This window comes from Aedes aegypti, chromosome 2 (assembly GCF_002204515.2).
Source record: "Aedes aegypti strain LVP_AGWG chromosome 2, AaegL5.0 Primary Assembly, whole genome shotgun sequence".
Classification (NCBI taxonomy): Eukaryota; Metazoa; Arthropoda; class Insecta; order Diptera; family Culicidae; genus Aedes; species Aedes aegypti.
Window position 1 is genome coordinate 351784344 of NC_035108.1, and position 19351 is coordinate 351803694.

Genomic DNA, 19351 nt, shown 5'->3' on the forward strand with positions numbered 1-19351 from the left:
CTGTCAACAAGCGTACCGATACCGATAACTTGAGCGGCACGTACGCTGGTGTGTTACACACTACCAAAACGATACAACACACAACACGTAGAACAACAGAAAGAGATAACACACAATAGTATTATAGCTATAACGACACACACATGAAATTGATATCTGGCGCGAAAGTGACGGTAGTGAATTATCGTAGGAGGTAAACTAAAATTCAACCGGTAGATTTAAAAACGAGCGTAAAAGAAGGGAACTCGAAACACGTGAGTTTCTTAACACCTCCTTCACAAACTGATACCCTTATGATCATGTGTTTCGTTATAGTTATGGTCCGACGTACAATTATGTTTAAGACATACACGAAACGAGTGAACGGAGTGATCGTTGTCTGTAAGATTGTGTTTATGTTAATGTTTTATGTTTCGTACTAATTGTTCATTTGTAGATCCTTCGAAAAAGGCACAATAAATGTGACCGAAACGTCAGGTGTAGAACGGAAATCCGTTTATGATTCCCAGAGACTGAAAGCCGAAAACCCCAAAAACGTAATATTGTTAGTTCATACCGCGATCAAGAGCTTTTTTACTGAGATAAAAAGCCTTGAAATGACTGAACACTATGTGGTGCTTATCAGTAAAAATGATTCTGTGATGTTTTGTGATAAGTTTGATAATAATTTTGCCTTCTGAAATCAGCTGATTCATAAATTGTGGGTGATTCAACTGCGTGGGATTACTGTATTCACTTTCAAAATTCAATTTGAAATGTCACAAGTTAATGTCTTTTTTATGTATTTGATATAAAGAACCAAACATTGCAGATCACGAATTTATTATGAATCCTAAAGTGGGATGCGTCAATAATTTTAGAATCTTCTTAGAAACCGACAACTTTTATATGAAAATGTGATCAGAGTATAGTATTTTTTCAACCGAAACAATAGTGAACAAATCTTCGTCGACTATGTTTTAAGACACTTTTGATCGGATAAACTGCTTTTTAAATTTCGATCCTTACGAAGACGGATTCTTAAACGTCAACAGATTACAAATTTCATAAAGAAAATTTCCTCAAAGCTCTTCTTAATGAATTAAAATAAGTATTTCTTTATAAAGAGGCCTTCCTTAGCCGAGTGGTTAGAGTCCGCGGCTACAAAGCAAAGCCATGCTGAAGGTGTCTGGGTTCGAATCTCGATCGGTCCAGGATCTTTTCGTAATGGAAATTTCCTTGACTTCCCTGGGCATAGAGTATCATCGTACCTGCCACACGATATACGAATGCGAAAATGGCAACTTAATGGCAAAGAAAGCTCTCAGTTAATAACTGTGGAAGTGATCATAAGAACACTACGCTGAGTAGCCGGCTATGTCCCAGTGGGGACGTCAATGCCAAGAAGTAGAAGAAGATTTCTTTATAAAACTCTTCGTAAATTTCTCAACATATTATTCTACGAATAAATCAGCAATTATTTCCTAAAAGCTTATCTATCTTCTATATAAATAAAAATATTTGAATGATAATTGCTCCGTTTTGTTCCTTAAGGGTTCCGACGTGTTTGCATGTATAAAAATCCTAGGATATTCACCGGAAAAGTAAGGAAAACGAGAGTGAACGGAACTGTAATTTTGTATGGGACGGTCCATAGCGTCTGTCTTCAGCCTACTGGATAGCAAGACGAAGTTTGCCGGGACCACTAGTAGGAAATATTAATTTAATAAATACTACGTTTTTACTAGAGATAGTTTCATAAAAGAGATTAGCGGAAGTAAAATGGAATTATCTGTCCCTGCCGTATTTTTGCAATGATGCAATGATTTTTCAAATTCCTAAAATAATCTCCAAATGAAATCAGCGGGGTATTCTCTAGAAGAATTCTCGGAAGGACCCATATCAGTTTCTGGATTTATTCTGTAGAAAATGGTTCAGGATAACCGGAGAAAAGTTCTGGTAGAATGACTGATGATGAATTACTTAAGTTACTGCAATTATCTCTGGTGAGATTCATAATGAAATTCCTCAAACATGTGAAATTTCTCAAAGGGCTCCTGAAGAAATATCGAAAAAAAAACCCTGATGAAATTCTTAAAGAAAATTTGGATCAAATCACTGAACTAATTTAAGTTGAAATATTTGAAAGTATCCTGTGATTAGTTCCAACAGAAATTCTTTTTTTTTAATTTCACGTAAAAATAATAATAAAGTCAACCAGGCTTTTGAAAATTTAACAATCATTGACACATGAGCCAAAATTTTAACCAATTTAACAACCTGCATTCACACAACACGCATGACTTTTATCGTTCGTGGAATATAACGAGCCACGAAAAGAAAAAAGATATATCTGTCACCACCCACTGTTTGCCGCCGATCACTGTGTGCCACCACGTGTTACATTCGCTGACACACTCTCATTCTGATCCATAAACAGAGGCTAATATTTTCCATTTTCTGTGCTATGTTTGCAACCAAAGTGGTGTTGGATGGTCCAATAGATTATCATTAAGTTGTTTAAGGTTGTATTTCCGAAAAATATGGAAGTTATTACTAATTATATGCAAAACTTAACACTTCAGTCGTCGCGCTGTTGTATTTTGTACAACACCGCTGCAAAAACCTCGCTTTTCGTCCACAACAACAATGCGGTGGTTCTGACGGTGGCAAACCACGCGACGACTGGAAGGTTAAATCACTCGAATGGCTCGCTACCGTTGTAGTCTGTGAGAGTTACTGCTCTTGAACGCTCTCTCGTCACGTACCAAGCGAGAGAGTGAATATAAACATTCATAGGGCTCTCCGATTGCAATGTGCAACGAACTGTTATGGTTCGTGAACTGTTACACTCTCTGAATATGGTTTGACCTTTTAATCATCTACCAAAAACATTCAAATAATTTATTTCAAAATAGTAGGAACGTTTCCAGTTAAAAAAAAAAATTAATAGAGAATTCTCACTTTCTACTACTTTTTTCTGGAATGCTTCTTTAGTATTATTTGGAAACGTTTTCGGGTTTGTTTGATTAACTTCATATATTCTTCTAAAAATTCCCCTAAAAATCAATGGAATTTTACAAGATATTTATAAAGGATCTTTCAGAAATTTTTCCGAACATTCAAAAAAAAAAAAATCTATAAGAAATTATCTTCCTGCGAATTTGTTCCACAAATTTCTCCTAGTTTTCATTCAAATATGTCTAAACAAATTGAAATTTCAAAATTCTTTTAAATTTAAGAGTGATTTAGGAATTCTTCAGATACTCATCCAAATTTTGCATCATGAATTCTCTCAAATTATTCTTTAAAAATTCCACCAGGGATTTTTTCAGGAGCTCTTTCAGATCCTTTCAAATACTGCTCCAGAAATATATTAAGGTTTTCCAAAAAAAAAAAAAAAAAAAATCCGTGATGAACTCCAGGTCCGATAATCACGGTAACTTTTCTGAAATTCTTCCAAGAATTCATTTAATATACCATCAGAAATTTCTCCAAACATTCCAATTTCATCCAAACACTTTTAACCCTCCAATACCCTTTTTTTATTCAAATATCATTTTTGCTATCTAAAATCAATCTAATTGATTTAAGCAATGATTTATTTTTATTCGCAAATTTACAAATATCGGTACTTGATTTTTCTAATTTTTATTTTTGAAGGGATATTCATCTATTTTTATTTTTTCTTGGACCCTCTTCTGAATACCTATATTTGACAATGATAAATATTTGGAAAAAAGTGGATTTGTTAAACTTTTTTGAACTACATTTTACTTTCCGTGTGACTAACGGAATAGCAGTTTTAAAGTCAATTTAATACCATCAGGCTATATATCTATTCCAGATCCCTACCTTTTCCTACTAACCCAATATTTTTTTTTTCATTACAACTGTGGAGATGCAGAAGACTCTTCGGTCTCTAGTAACAATGGTTGTCTTACTAACACTTCTTCCCTTCCCCGATGACCGTAAGGACGTAGCCGGAACTGCTATCGACTTTTGAGTTTTGAGCTCTCAATTTGTGCACATTGAGAATGGTAACCGAATCCCAAGCCCCATTAATTAAATCTCTGGGCAACTTCGATTGTTCTGGTTAAGCACGGAGTAGCAACTATGAATTGTACGGTCATCTATGCTCATGCTCAAAATTTCAAAGGGGGTACGTTTGAAGGCAGAATCGGGTATTAGAAAGTTGAAATATCTTTTGACCTAATGCATCAAAAAAGTTCAGGAATTCCTTCAGGAATACCTCCAAGGATTCCTTCATGATTGCTTCAGGAATTCCCTCAAGAATTTATCCAGGGATTTATTCTGATATTTCTTAAGGATGTCTTAAGTGATGTCACCAGGGTTTTTTTTTTTCAAAGATTCATTCAAAAATTCTTTCATGAATTTTTCCACAAATTCCTCCAAATTATTATGAGATTCACCCAGGGATTTGTCAAAGAATTGTTCCAATAGTTTCTCTAGGGCTTTCTTCTATTCTAGACCAGTTCCGAAAGAACACCATTCCATTCCTCCAGGAATTTCTCTAGAGACATCTTCAAGGATTCCTTCAACGATTTCTCCAGGAATTCCTCCATTCCTCCGGTGAGTCCTGCAGGAAAAGTTCTATAGGATTCCAAAGATTTTTCAATTTTTTCGACAGAATTTTGGCAGTTCCTCCATCGATTATTTCTGGGATTTTTCCAGAGATTCCTCCAGAAAATACTCAACATTTGTTTTTCCAGGGATTTATCAAGAATCCCTCCAAAGATACCTCCAAGGATTCCTTCAGCAATATACCCAGCTAATTCTTCAGAGATTCCAACAGATTTTTTTTTCTTTCAGAGTTTTCTTCTTCAAGGAAATCTCTACAAGGATTCCTCCTGAAATTTCTCCAGCAACTTCTACAGGGATTACTTCTGAAAACTCTCTTCATGGGTTCCTCCAAAAATTGTTCTAGTGATTTTTTTTCAGGTATTCCTTCAGAGATTTCCTCCGAAAACATTTCTTTAGGAAAGGAGTTCCTGAAAAAAAAAAGCTTGGAGGAACTCATGGAGAAATTCTAGGAGGAACCCCCGGATACAATATTGGATACTCAGAACAATCCTATAGAGAATAATTCGGTAATTAATTACTCATATAATTCATGTAGGAATTCCTGGTGGAATTCTAGAGCGAACCTAGTAGAAATCCATAAAGCAATCTTAGGACTAATTCCTCGGAGGAATTTTTGGAGATATGTCTGTAGTAATCCTAGAAACAGTTGTCCAAATGTAACCCCTGGAGAAATTTCTGGAGAAATTCTTGGTGACATTCCTGCAAGAATCCCTGTACATTTTTATAGACGTATCTTTGAAGAAGTCTCAGCAAGATTTTTTTTAAGAAATCTCTGCAGGAATATCATAAGAAATCGCTTGAAAATTCCTGAAAGAATCTCTGGACCAATTGTTGGAGCAATTCCTACTGAAATTCCTGGATGAAACTCATTAAATATATTACAAAAGGAATCACAACAGGAACTTCTTAAGAAACTCCTTGTGAAATCTCTAGAGGATTTCCTGAAAGAATTCCTGGAATAACCCTTCGTGAAATCCCTTGATGGAATTGGATGAATTGCTGAAGATACTCATGGAGATCTATCTGAAACGGTCTGAAAAGAAAAATCTGGTTGCGATTAAAAGTTCTGCCTTGCGGAATATCTGACAAAATCCCTAGTGGTATCCATGGAAAAATCTCTGTATAGATCACTGTAGAGATTATCTTGGAGGCATTTCTGGTAAAATCCCTGGGGAAATCTTTGGACGAGACTCTGGAAAAATTATTTTCTGACATAGTTTGGTTTCCTTTCATACTACACAACAATGAACAGTTCGGATTCCGCCATGGACATTCCACCACTCAATAACTTTTACGTGTACAATTTTGATTCGTTTCAACAAATCTGAAGAGCCCGAAACCGGTCGACTAAAAAGGTAATTTTAACTCCTTTTAATCGTTGTAAGAACAATAAGTGTTGTGTCCTGTCTCATGTCGCGTCTTATGAGTGGTGTCGAGGTTCATACGTTTGCACAAACTTCAAGAAATTGTGAGTTATTCTACTGGTCTTGCTCTTCTAGACATAGAAAAGGCATTCGACAGAGTTTGGCATGAAGGTTTAATCTTAAAATTGGAAAACTTTAATTTTCCAACATACATTGTTAGAATAATTCAAAGTTATCTGTCAAATCGTACACTTCAGGTTAATTATCAGAACTCCAGGCCTGAAAGATTTCCTGTAAAAGCTGGTGTTTCTCATTTTGGGACCAATATTATACAATATTTTCACATCTGACTTACCTGAGTTACCTCAGGGATGTAAAAAATCCTTGTTTTCGGATGACACAGGCCTCTCCGCCAAAGGACGAAGTCTGTGTGTCATCTGTCGTCGATTGCAAAAAAGTTTGGATATTTTTTCTTCATACTTGCAAAAATGGAAGATTTCTCTTAATGCTTTCAAAACTCAACTAATAATATTCCCATATAAACCAAAAGCTCTTTATTTGAAACCATCTGGTAGACATGTTGTCACGATGAGAGGGGTTCCAATTAGCGTTGGGCGATTTTAAATGGGTGTTCCGAAAATCGATGTTTTCATTCCGATTAATCGATTTTTTAAATCGATGTTTGGGTCACCTAAAATCGGGTGAATCGATTCTCTTCATTCGATTTTGTGATTCGATTCATTCTGATGAAATCGATAAATATTTCTTAATGAGTTGATGAAAAAAAAAAAACAAATTTTGAACTAGCCTTGAAGTAGTAAATCTGTTCGATTTATTTTCAAAATTGATTTGGTTGAAAGATGTTGAAATCAAATGCAAATGCATTTGGTCTTATTTCAAACTTTATGAATTTCAATTTGCATTTGATTCGAATCGATTCAAAAACATCGATTCAAACGATTCGATTAAATCGGTGAATCGATTCGGCAGTTCAAATGTGAATCGACTCAGTAACATCGATGTTCTAGACAAATTTGCCCAACGCTAGTTCCAATAAATTGGTCAGATGAAGTTAAGTATGTAGGGCTCATGCAAGATAAGTAGGCTGACCATAAGCCAACCAGATAAAAACGGGACAAATAAAAAAACAAAAACGGGACAATTTTAAAAGACATAGATTATGCGACTGTGCTACTTTTCCCCGAATGGCCCGTTTCCCTGAAGCGATTTCCCCGAATGGCCCGTTCCCTTGTAAAGCAATGCAGCTCAAAAAAGTGCAATAATAGTCTTTACCCGAGCAGGCGAAAAAGCTAAGTAATAGCAAATTTTGATATGGACATACAAAAGTGATATTATTTTGAAAGATATAAGAGATAAAAGATCCGAAAATAATATCTGAAATTTACTCCTGGAATAATATTAGCATATCATATTTAGCTTTTATAAGATCTCACCAATATCAGCGAGCTTTTCCTTAGATCTTCCAACATCAAATTTAGTTATGGCTCAGAAGTTCTAGGAATAAAATTTTGATATTATCTTCAGATCTTTTATCTCTTAGGGGCGGTCCATTAATTACGTAAGACAACTTTGGCGGTTTTTCGAACTCCCCTTCCCCCAAGGTAAGATTTTTTGTATGAAAATTCCAAATAATTTGTATGGCGCGTAAGAAATCTCAAACCCCCCCTCCCTCCATAATCCCTTACGTAATTAATGGACCGCCCCTTATGTCTATCAAATCAATATCTCGATTTATTGGTCAGAACTTTGCTTCTGCTCGGGTAGTGAGATAGTGTTGAGTCAGAAAGATCGATAAGCTACCAAAGAAGGAGATATTTGATCATCCTCGACTAAATACATATTGCCAAAAATACATAAATACACCACCTTGAAATGCGAAAGGTTCTGACAATTATGAGTGTTATGACTTTTCGGAGAACTGAGCTGTTCGAGGAAACGGGGTTTTCGGGGAACTAGCATTCTGAGAACTGGCGGGAGAACGACATTCAGGAAACAGCCATTCGAGGGAAAGTAGCAGAACCAGATTATGCAATCCCAAGCTACATGTCTGTATGATTCAATAAAAATCACTTAAGAATCTTGAAGCGCAATCTTTGATTTCCGAGAAGCAGCGTTTTTTAAGTATTTCCCAAAAAAAAATCGTTACATTTTTCAATTTTAAACGTAAATTTTTCTTACATTTCATTACTTTTTTGAAATATCCACTTTTTAAACAGTTAATTTAATCAATTGCGTATCAGAAGTAAACACATAAGTGTTCTTTATAATTTTAGGTATTATAGAATAATTACCTTTGAAGATCCGTATTTTTAAAATCCTTCAAAATTTGGCATAAATATGAGAAAAGAAACGCAAAAAGTTAAGCAGAAGCATGTACAGATCAAGTTTAACTCTGTTTGAGAAACTAAAAATTGCTTGGAAAGTAGATGAGTAAGACAATATACTCTGAAATATTTCTAAAAACTGTTTGTTATGTTTTTAATGTTATTGTTTTACTGGTGTTGAAAATTATGTGCCAATTCTCCATTTACTAAAATACGGGACAATTCGAGCATTTCCCATTAAATGACGGGACAGCCCATCGAGGGGATGAAAACGGTACTGTCCCGTTAAATACGGCACGTATGGTCAGCCTAAAGATAATAATTTATTTTTCAAAAATCACATTGAGAACATTCAAGCCAAATGTAACAAATATGTAAAATGTCTCTATCACCTTATTAATAGAAAATCAAAACCTTTTGACAAGCTTTTAAAATTCAAATTTTAAGGCCAGCCATGTTGTATGCTGTACCAATAAGGACTAACTGTTGTAATACCAGGAAGAAAGCTCTGCAGAGAATCCAAAATAAAATTTTGAAAATGATTCTGAAACTTCCTCCCTGGTATAGTTATAATAAATTACGTAGAATATCCAATGTTAAAAAATTGAAACAAATGTCAAATAGAATAATTAAAAATTTCAGGCAAAAATCGTTACAATCTTCTATCGTCACGATTAATGCCTTATATATTTAGGTTAAGTTAGTTTAAGTATATTAAAAACGTGTTTTTTTTTTCTCTTATAAGCAGGTAAAATTAACTCACCTGTAAATAAATCTGAACTGCTACGGCAAAAAAAATGTAATATGTTGTTAACAAAATGTTAATAAAATCTTAAAATTGTTTTACCAAATAAGGATGATAGTGTTGTCTAACATAGAACAACTAGATATAAGAAATGAATGTAATATTTAAAATGATACTAATAATAAAATTAAAAAAAAAAAGACTTTTCCATGACATAATGTTGCAATCCTGTAACAGACATCGCATTTTTTCCTTTCTTGACTCCTACTGACAATCGCCAAAGTTGGAGGCTTGCATTCAATTCATTTATTTAGTTAACATCTAAACAGATAACAACTAAATCATCAATTTCACGCCACAATACTCGGTTCGTGACCGCTTGTCTTCATCCTCGGTTCTGCCCCACGCTCGCCAAATCGATACGCACTTGATCCGCCCACCTATCTCGCTGTGCTCCACCGCATTATTGTACCGACCGGATCCGAAGCGAACATCATTTTTGCAGGGTTGTTGTACGGCATTCTTGCAACATGCCCTGCCCATCGTATCCTTCCAGCTTTGATCACCTTCTGGATAGGGGCTGTCCATTTATTACGTAAGACATTTTCGGGGTTTTTCAACCCCCCCTCCCCCCATGGTAAGATTTTTTGTATGAAAATTAAAAATAAATTGTATGGCGCGTAAGAAATCTCAGACCCCCCCTCCTCCCATAAACCCTTACGTAATTAATGGACCGCCCCATACTGGATTCGCCGTAGAGTTGGGCAAGCTCGTGGTTCATCCTTCGCCGCCAGACTCATTTCTGTTGCACGCCACCGAAGATCGTCCTAAGCACCTGACATTCGAAAGCTTCAAGTGCTTGCAGGTCTTCCTCGAGCATGGTCCACGTTTCATGCCCGTAGAGGACTACCGCCATTAAGAACGTTTTGTACATGGTACATTTGGTGCGGGTGTGAATTGTGTCGGAAAAGTTTCGCGATGCGCACACCTTACACGAATCCAATCGCGCCCAAATATTGCACAGTTTTTGGGGGTCCCAAATAATAAAAATAAATCCCGATCTAAATAACAATGGTCACGATTGCCATAAATGAGCACCGTTCCAGTGTAATGAATGTTCTTTAATAGAATAAAACAACGCTCGTAATTTTTGTAAGAACTTTATTCTGACTATTTCGGGGTCTGGTACACTGAATGAAAACGCTAAAAGTATGTAAAAGCTACTTGATTAAACACTTACATTAAAGTAGCGGAAATGTACAGTTCACAAAATGCTGGCATAAGACGTTTTATTTTTTTCCTGATTACAATGTGTTATTTCGGAACAGTTGGCAATCATAGATTTGGGTACATTTGTTTTCTCACCTATCAAGGCGTTCAGGTGACTTTCACTGATGGCACTGCAATTTGTATATTAATCGTAGTTGTTAATCCTAGTTGAAAATTTAGTTGTCCCTCTTTGAAAATTTAGATTCCCTTCCTCATGAACACATCAATTCTCTTACACAAAAGTGGTGAACAGCTATACTCTTACCGAGTCTGAATCGAAATGGCATTTAAGGGGCAGTACTGAAAACGGTTAAACATTTACTTGAAATGAATCACATCAATAGTCGCACTGGTTAAATTAAACATATACTCTTTCGTTACTGGCTAGCTAAATTCGTTGCTGGGAGGTTTCAAAGGAAGACTGGCGATGTTACTTTAGTTACATTTTTTGTCCGAAAGTTGGGCAGCATTGCGGTTTTTTAAATCAAATTAACTACTGAAAAATAAGCACAGTTTCCATTCTTCGCATTTTTCTTAGGACGACTGCATATCTTCTCTATAAAGGCTACAGGAATTTAAACTCGTTTACTTACATACTTTCAGTTTTTACATATTTTTGGTTTGTTTTCGGACTTTTCTTCTACAACATACATTCTAGTTTTACTTCTCCTTACAACAAAATCTCTAACAGGATCTAAAATCTTTTGAGAAATAACTTAAGAAAGCACATTCTGTAGCATAAATAGGAGCTTCATTCTGCAGAAGTGCTCTGCTGGAAGAGAAGGCAGAACTAGACTCGTATACACACTTGACACCTAGATACTCTGGAGAGCAGGTTGCCTGCCTTGAGGGTCTGCTGTTGTGGCCGCTCAAACTGTTGATGGTCCTCGAGCGAAACGAGCCAGAACGATGTCTGAGTCTCGTAATAGTGACAGTGGCCTTTACCACCGTTACACTCGATGAAGGGAGTGGCACGGAAGTCCTCTAAGCAGGAACCTGGTCCTGATAGAGACTGTCCACCGCCACCATGGCCAACGGCAGTGTGCTGTAATTGAGAGAAAAAAAAAATCATTCAGCAAATTCAACTCAACATTCACCAACTAGCAATACTCACCATTAAGAAACTGTATCCAATCCAGAGACCCTCCCAGCCACTCGGACAATTCGGTATGGCTAGCGATTGGCTGTGAACCGCAATCACGTTGGACGGAACTTCGCAAACTGTACAACGTGAAATGTACGGACGCATCTCATGTTCAACCACAGGCATCATCGGAATCGGAGCCGATGTAGACAACCAGAATGTCCTGTCGTTTCTCGAGGCATAGTTGCACACATTATTCTGACCACAGGCCAGAATTGGCAGTGTTGAGAACTTACGAACACATGAACCAGCGGAACCCAAGTCCTGGTTGTGTGGGTAATCGTTTCCATCAACATACAGCAAAGAGTAACCATCCCAAAGTTTGACATGGCCCTCATCGCACTGTGGAACTTCCTCAGACTGGCTATGCCGAACAAGCAGAATTCCAGTAAGATAATCAGGAGCAGGTGAACAAGGAGCTCCAGGGTCTCCCTTAGCTCCGGGTGTTCCTGGGAATCCATCGCGACCCGGACGGCCTTCGATGCCAATTTCTCCTCGGATACCCTGAAGACCTCGAGCACCTTCAAGTCCACGCATACCCATTTCACCAGGTGCTCCAGGGGCTCCAGGAATACCCGGTGGCCCTTGAAGGCCTGGTAGACCCTTTTCACCCTTTTGACCATCGAAACCTGGTGGACCAGGTGGACCCTTTCGCTGTGGAGGTAACAAAGGAGTTTCACCTTTTTGTCCTTTCTCACCTGGCGCACCATCCAGCCCCGGTAATCCTCTAGCACCTCGATCACCTTTCTCACCAAAGACACCAACCAAGCCAGGGGCTCCTTCCGGTCCTTGTAGACCTCGGTCACCCTTAGGACCTTGCGGACCATTGAAACCATCGCGACCATCCCGACCCCTGTCACCCTTTTCACCTTGTGGTCCTGGGAAACCAGGGGGTCCTGGATTTCCTTTTTCACCCGGGAATCCACGATCACCCTTTATTCCTTGGGGTCCAGGCAGTCCATCCTTTCCTGGTCGGCCTTCGATACCCGTGTCACCTCGATCTCCCTTTTCACCTTGTCGTCCAAGTGGACCGGGCAATCCGGGAGGACCTTCAGGACCCGGCAACCCAGGTAATCCCTTGTCACCTTTCTCTCCTACAGGACCAGGTCCACCATCTCTTCCATTCTTTCCAGGTCGTCCTGGAAGACCCTTTTCCCCTTTAACTACTGGGCATGGTTCACCTTTCTCTCCTGTTGGTCCAATATCACCCTTCATACCTGGCAGACCTGGCAATCCTGGTGGACCTGGGAATCCAGGTTGTCCTTGAATACCCTGCGCTCCCTTCATTCCCATTTCACCAACCAAGCCAGGGACTCCAACTTTGCCTGGGAGTCCAGGAGCTCCTGGCAAACCAGGTTCACCCTTATCTCCCTTGACATCTTGTACAGTGGCTGGAGCTCCCCGTTCGCCAGGAATACCACGATCACCTTTCAGCCCCATATATCCAGGAGGTCCAGGTGGACCCATATCACCCTTCTCACCCCGATCACCACGTTCTCCAATACGACCAGCGTCTCCCTTAGAGCCCTTTTCACCATCCAATCCTCTGAGACCAGGAGCACCTTCAGGTCCTGGAACTCCATCCATGCCAGGAGAGCCTGGAATGCCTGGAAGACCAGCACTACCCTTATCTCCTTTGATACCTGGGAAGCCTGTGACGCCTGCATCTCCTTTTTGTCCATCAAGACCGGCTAAACCATCGAATCCTGAATTACCACGATCACCTTTCTCTCCAGGAGCTCCAGGCCTACCGTATCCTGGAAGACCAGGTTCTCCCTTTACTCCAGGCACACCGTTCAACCCAGGGCGCCCATCAACACCGCGTAAACCTGGAGCACCAGGTTCACCCTTTTGCCCCTTATCAGATGAAGATCCAGGCTCACCAACTGGACCAGGTGGGCCAGTATAACCACGATCACCCTTCTCACCGGGCAGTCCTGTAATTCCGTCTAAGCCAGGAGGACCCAACAATCCCTTATCTCCCTTAGGACCAGGAGGACCTGGAGGACCCACCAAACCTGGAGCACCAGAAAGACCGTATTCACCTTTGTCACCTTTATCGCCACGTTCACCTTTCGGTCCTTGTAAACCAGCTAATCCAGGAGCACCTGGTAATCCTTGAACACCCTTTCGACCTTGGAATCCCTTAGAACCGTCATTACCCGGAGGACCGGTATCACCTTTCTGTCCAGGCCATCCAATCACACCAGGAGCGCCAATATCACCTTTCAATCCCGGTAATCCTTTCACACCATCAATACCTGGCCGGCCAGGAGCACCAGGGAGACCAGCAGGGCCTTTCGGTCCTGGTTCACCTTTGGGACCAACAGGACCAGTCGGACCTGCCATACCTGCGATACCAGCATCTCCCTTCTCACCGGGATAACCAACAATACCTGGTGGACCAGGATCTCCACGATCCCCAGGACCGCCACGATCTCCCTTGGGACCACGCAAACCTGTGTTACCTTTAGGACCTGGTGGACCAACCATTGATAAACCTGGGTCACCTTTAGTACCTTTCGGACCAGGTAGGCCAGGAATTCCTGGACTACCGTCTTTGCCAGGATTTCCTGGGAAACCCATTGGACCTGGACTACCCTTATCTCCACGCGGACCTGGTAAACCTCTTGGACCAACTGGACCAGGTGGACCTTGGGGACCGGTGGATCCTCCAAGACCAGTTAAACCGCGATCACCCTTGTCTCCTTTGTCTCCTCGAATGCCTTGTGGACCCATGAATCCTTTCTCACCCGGAGATCCTGGAGGGCCTTTAATAGCTTCTTCCAGATTTTTTGGAATACTAGCACATCTACCAGGTTCACCCTTAAAACCGACAATACCTTTATCACCTTTTTCTCCTGGGTATCCGGGATTACCCTTCAAACCTGGTTCCCCTCTAATAGATTCACCAGATTTTCCGGGACTTCCATCCCGACCCGCTGCTCCTGGTGTTCCATCGATACCAGGCTCTCCTGGTCGTCCTTTGTCACCTTTGGGACCAGCTGGACCTCTCGGTCCCATTGGGCCAGAACTTCCAGTATCTCCTCGTTCTCCTTTAATACCAGGAAGTCCAGGCTCACCTTGCAAGCCTTTGTCTCCTTTCTCGGGTTTAAAAAGACTTAAATTGATGATAGCTGATTCACCTCGTTCTCCGTCGGCTCCTGGAGTTCCTGGTAGTCCAGGTTCACCTTTAGTGCCAGGTGCACCCCTTACTCCAGGTATTCCGTCCATACCCGTTTCACCGGTGTAACCACGTTCACCAGCTGGACCCGGAGATCCATGACGTCCAGCAGTACCATCATATCCACGTTCACCTTTCTCACCCTTCAGTCCTGGTCGACAGTCTGAGCAGCGTCCTCCAATTTCTCCTTTCTCGCCACGATCTCCTTTGCCTCCTGGTAAACCGGGCCTTCCAGCATCTCCCTTTTCGCCGTCACGTCCTGCTCTACCTGGTAGACCAGGGCGACCTTCTTTAGCATCACCTGGAGCACCCATCAAACCTTTGAAGCCACGTTCTCCCTTCTGTCCTTTCAAACCTGGAAAACTGCAATGAAATGGTTGTTAGATGAATTACTATTTAGACAAGCATTAAAATTAACCTACCCAGCCATACCGGCGTTACCTTTCTGACCGGGAATACCAACTCCGGGTTCACCAGGTTCACCTCGAAGACCCTCGGCACCGGGTGTACCTGGGAATCCACGTGTGCCCTGTGGACCTGGTAAGCCAATTGCCCCTGGTTCTCCTTTTTCACCTTTTTCACCAGGGAAACCTTCAGAGCCTGGACGACCGGGAATACCTTGTCCACCCTTTGGACCGACTTGTCCTCGGGGTCCTTGTTCTCCTGGGAATCCGTCAATACCCTTAGGGCCCGGAGGACCAGGGTAGCCACGTGGACCTTTGGGACCGGGCGCACCAGGCCGACCTTCACCGCCACCCGGAGGACCTGGAGGACCACGAATTCCTTGCAATCCTGGTGATCCATCTTTTCCTGCATCACCCTTTGGCCCTGGCATTCCCTTCAAACCATGCAGACCTTCGGTACCGCGGTCACCTTTTTGGCCAGGCAAACCGACTGGTCCGAAGTTACCGTCACGACCCTGTAAGGATAAATTTGTTGTTATCGTTTTTTAGGTGGTTATGCTGTTGCTGGTACTTACTCTCGGACCAGGTTGGCCCGGCAAGCCCTTTTCGCCTTTTAGACCTAGCATCCCAGCTTGTCCCTTGTCTCCGGCTTGGCCCTTTACTCCAGGAAGGCCGTTTAATCCTGCATCACCTTTGTCGCCTTTTTCTCCTTGAGGCCCAGTATATTCTGGAGGTTTTGTATATAAATCGCTGATTTCCACTCCTTTCATGCCCTTTTCACCTTTCTGTCCTTTTATGCAGATACCCTTAACACCTTTATTGCCTTTTTCGCCTGGTATACCGGGGTTTCCTGGTAGGCCAGCGCGTCCTGGATATCCTCGTTCTCCGATTTCTCCTTGGGCGCCTTGTGGTCCTTCTGCACCATCTTTACCCGGTTCTCCTTTCTGACCTTTGTTATAGTTCTCGGGATCACGTGCTGCTTCACCTTTATCTCCCTTGTCACCCCGTAAACCTGGATAACCTCGGGGACCAGGCTCACCTTTCAAGCCAGCCAAACCAGGAAGACCATCAGTTCCGTTGCATCCGTCCACACCGGGAATACCAGGGGCACCAGGCGCACCAGGTAAGCCATTAGTTCCAGTTACACCGGGATATCCAGGAAGACCCATGCGGCCACGGTCACCTTTCAATCCGACTGGTCCCATTGGTCCGGGTTCACCCTTGGCACCTTTGCTACCGGGTAAACCTTCTGCACCGGGAAACCCTTGCATACCTTTGGGGCCTTGCAAGCCCGGAGGACCAGGAAAACCGCGATTTCCCTTCTCGGCGAAACATTTAGGCGTACAACATCCACTTCCGGTGCAATTCTTCGTCGGTGGACCCTGGGCACCACTGACTGTGTCTATCACATTATAGCTAGGGTCAATGTAAGGCTGTGCTGGTGGTCGCGCATATTCTCGTTCGTTGCGATTAAATAGGCCCACGCCTCCGGTTAAGTCTTGCCAAAATTGCTGCGGTGATAAGTGTGGGAAAATGAAACGAAATAAAAAAAGAAAAGAAGATTTTGGTTATTAATAGACCAACCGGAAACGGTTGTCCACCATGATTTGGGGCGCTACTTTACCGCATATGTGTGCTGCCCGAACCATATTAGAAGCGTGGTCGTGATTAACCTAAAAATAAAGAGAGCAAAACAAACAACGGATCTTGAGCAATGGGCAGACTGAGCAGAGTTTTTATAACGGGGAAGAAGAAATGCGTTTTACTTGGTGCTGGGTAGTGAGAGGGTGCACTAACTAGTTAAAGCAAGTCAGAGGGGCTTGCTACAGTGATAAGGGTTCTGTTCTGGATGAAAGAACTTCTTATCGTATCGGAGTGGACCTCAAGTCCGAAGCTATTGTTTGTGGAGGCGTGCAGAGCTCATGAATGGAGCTTCAGAACAACGCAAGAGACCTCGTTTCAATCGAGGATATGATGTAATGCTGCTGCTTGGGTGGTCAGAAAAAAAAACTTCTAATGATATCAGCAGTCAGTCCGCATGAATTAAGGAAAAGAAACCTTTCTGTGATAGACGGAATTTCTTGAGGGTAGCTTCGTATCCAATTGGAAACTGTGCAAAACTGAACTGTTGATAGTATTTAGGAGGAATGACCTCAAGAGCTATATTTTCAGCACTTCTCTTATCATACCGATTGGGGTTTTTTTAACATTCGTACGCCTACAATAAGGACCATTCCTTTTATAAAGTGGACAATTTGTTTCTGCTGTATCTATTATAATAATGAAATCGTAATCGGTTTTATGTGTACACGGCGTATATACGGGAAAGGTTTATCACGAAAAATAGGCATCGCTAAGGGCAACATCACCGGTGGTCCATTTTTTGGTCCAAATCAGGGATGCCAGATGATTTTTTTCAAATGTCTTCCAATATCACGAAAAAATGTCTTCCACTTGAAAATTTTCAATTATTAAGGCAACATCACTCCGTGGGGATGGCTGGAAAACCTAGGATTATCAGGGAATTTTATTCAACATGGATTTTTCTTGGAATTTCGCCCGCAATCAGGGAAATTATTTAGGATCAGTAATACATGGTAGAATATGTCCTTTCTGTGACACAAACATTTTTTGGCTGTGCCGCTATTAAAGCGATGTTCTGTACTTTAACTTTATAGTCATTTTTATTTATTCAACAAAAAACTTTTTTAAAAATAAAGTAGATCTTAAGATTTCTATGTTGGTAAATGCAAGTAAAGTTTCTAGTTCCTTTGTCTTTCACGTGCTTTTGAAACATGATTAGGAACATTCCACGACGAAAATGTTTTCGCCTATTTTACAAAAATAATGAACTTTGTAGAAAAAGACCAAAACTTTCAACATGTATTATATACAGTACATTTCTAAGGTAAGTAGGTCTCTTTTCAGAGTCTTGGTCACTATATTTTGTCTTTGGTCACTATTTTAATGCAAGTCTTCAAAAAGTTTGATGTAAAGTCTATAAAGTCACTGCTTTAATCAAAATTTTCTTTTAAGTCACTTTTTTGCCTTAACCTGCTTGCAGTGAATCCCATCCTGGTGCGAAATTCTAAAGGCTCAGGCAAACCTTCAGAGACTATTACGCCACTATTCCAAAAGTCCCTAATGATATTTTTCTCAGATCCCGAGGAATGCTTGGGGAGTTCTAGTGATTTCTCCATAGATTCCTTCTCCAATTCTTTCAGGAATTTCTCCAGGAATGCTACCAGTAATTTCTCAAGGGATACTGAGAGGAATTTCTTTTAAATTTGGGCCAGAAAATCCTTCCGACGCTACCAGCTCTAGTATATTTTTTTTTTATCATCGAAATATAATTTTTTCAGGGATTCTGTCAGAATTTTTTCAAGGAATTTTTGAATAATATCTTTTGCGACACTATTAAGGAATTCGATTCTTTCAGTCATTTTAATAATTTATCAAGAAAATCCTACAAATATTTTTATCAAGAATCCAGGAGTTGAGAGATCATCGTAGAAATTCATCAACTTACACAAGTTTCATCAGTGATTACTCTAGAAGTTTCCTTAGCAATTCCTCGCGATTTTTTTTTAATTTTCTCCCAAAAAATCTGAAAAATTTCCTTGGCATTTCTCTAGAAACATCACTTGATGAATGATTGGAAAATTCTTTGAAGACTTCCTTAGAAAAATAAAAAAATTGGAGGAATTTCACATTTTTAAAGATACTCTAAACGGGAATGTTAGAGAAAATCCTAGGAAAATCAGTATCGATGGATACAATTTCTTAAGAACTTGGAATTTTCTGAATTAAATGAACTTTGGAGGGTAGAAAATCATAAAATCGTGAAATATCACCAATCATACTCTTGAAGATATCTTTGGAGTAATATGTGAAAGAGTCAGTTATACTTGACGTAATGTCACGAAGTCTTAGAAATATTCTTAAAGAATGGCCTCGAATGAGGAATCAAACTCTCATATCGTGGTTCCTGTTAGGTTTCTTTTTGTTTTTTTTTTAGCTAAGAGGTACCTAAAGTTGTTTTTTTTTTCCAAGACGGTCAGTCACTACCAGCCCTGATTACCCCAAGATATCATCTACGCAACAATACAAAAAGGCCTCCAGAGAAATTTACTGGATGCGATACTGATGTCCATAAATATGAATCACTTTTTCAAGGGAAAGGCTATTTTATTTTCTAAATTTCGAATAGACTATTTTCTTCATATCTGACTTTGATTATTGAAAGCGGTTTTCGGGGAAATTAAAAGAAAATCGCCATTTTTGATTCTTAAAATGTTATTACACTTAGAAC

At 40.5% G+C, this 19351-nt stretch overlaps 1 protein-coding gene and 1 long non-coding RNA gene across 5 annotated transcripts in view; one reads left to right on the forward strand and one right to left on the reverse strand.

Annotated features, from left to right (window-relative positions):
- Positions 1–476, forward strand: LOC110675883. Its single transcript, XR_002499883.1, has 3 exons — positions 1–254; positions 316–381; positions 437–476. It is a non-coding gene; the product is annotated as an uncharacterized LOC110675883 (long non-coding RNA).
- A 9706-nt stretch (positions 477–10182) lies between these two features.
- LOC110676861 (collagen alpha-1(IV) chain) overlaps positions 10183–19351 on the reverse strand; it is a 39190-nt gene continuing 30021 nt past the window's right edge. For 3 of the 4 annotated variants that reach the window (XM_021846302.1, XM_021846303.1, XM_021846304.1), the window contains exons 3-7: positions 16664–16712; positions 15615–16550; positions 15058–15554; positions 11422–14998; positions 10347–11352 (exon numbers count right to left, since the gene is read on the reverse strand). In XM_021846302.1, the coding sequence (XP_021701994.1) occupies positions 11098–11352; positions 11422–14998; positions 15058–15554; positions 15615–16550; positions 16664–16712 (5314 nt within the window). In that variant the 3' untranslated portion in view covers positions 10347–11097. Of the gene's footprint in view, positions 11353–11421; positions 14999–15057; positions 15555–15614; positions 16551–16663; positions 16713–19351 lie in introns of all 4 variants that reach the window. The other variant, XM_021846300.1, reaches the window with a different exon arrangement.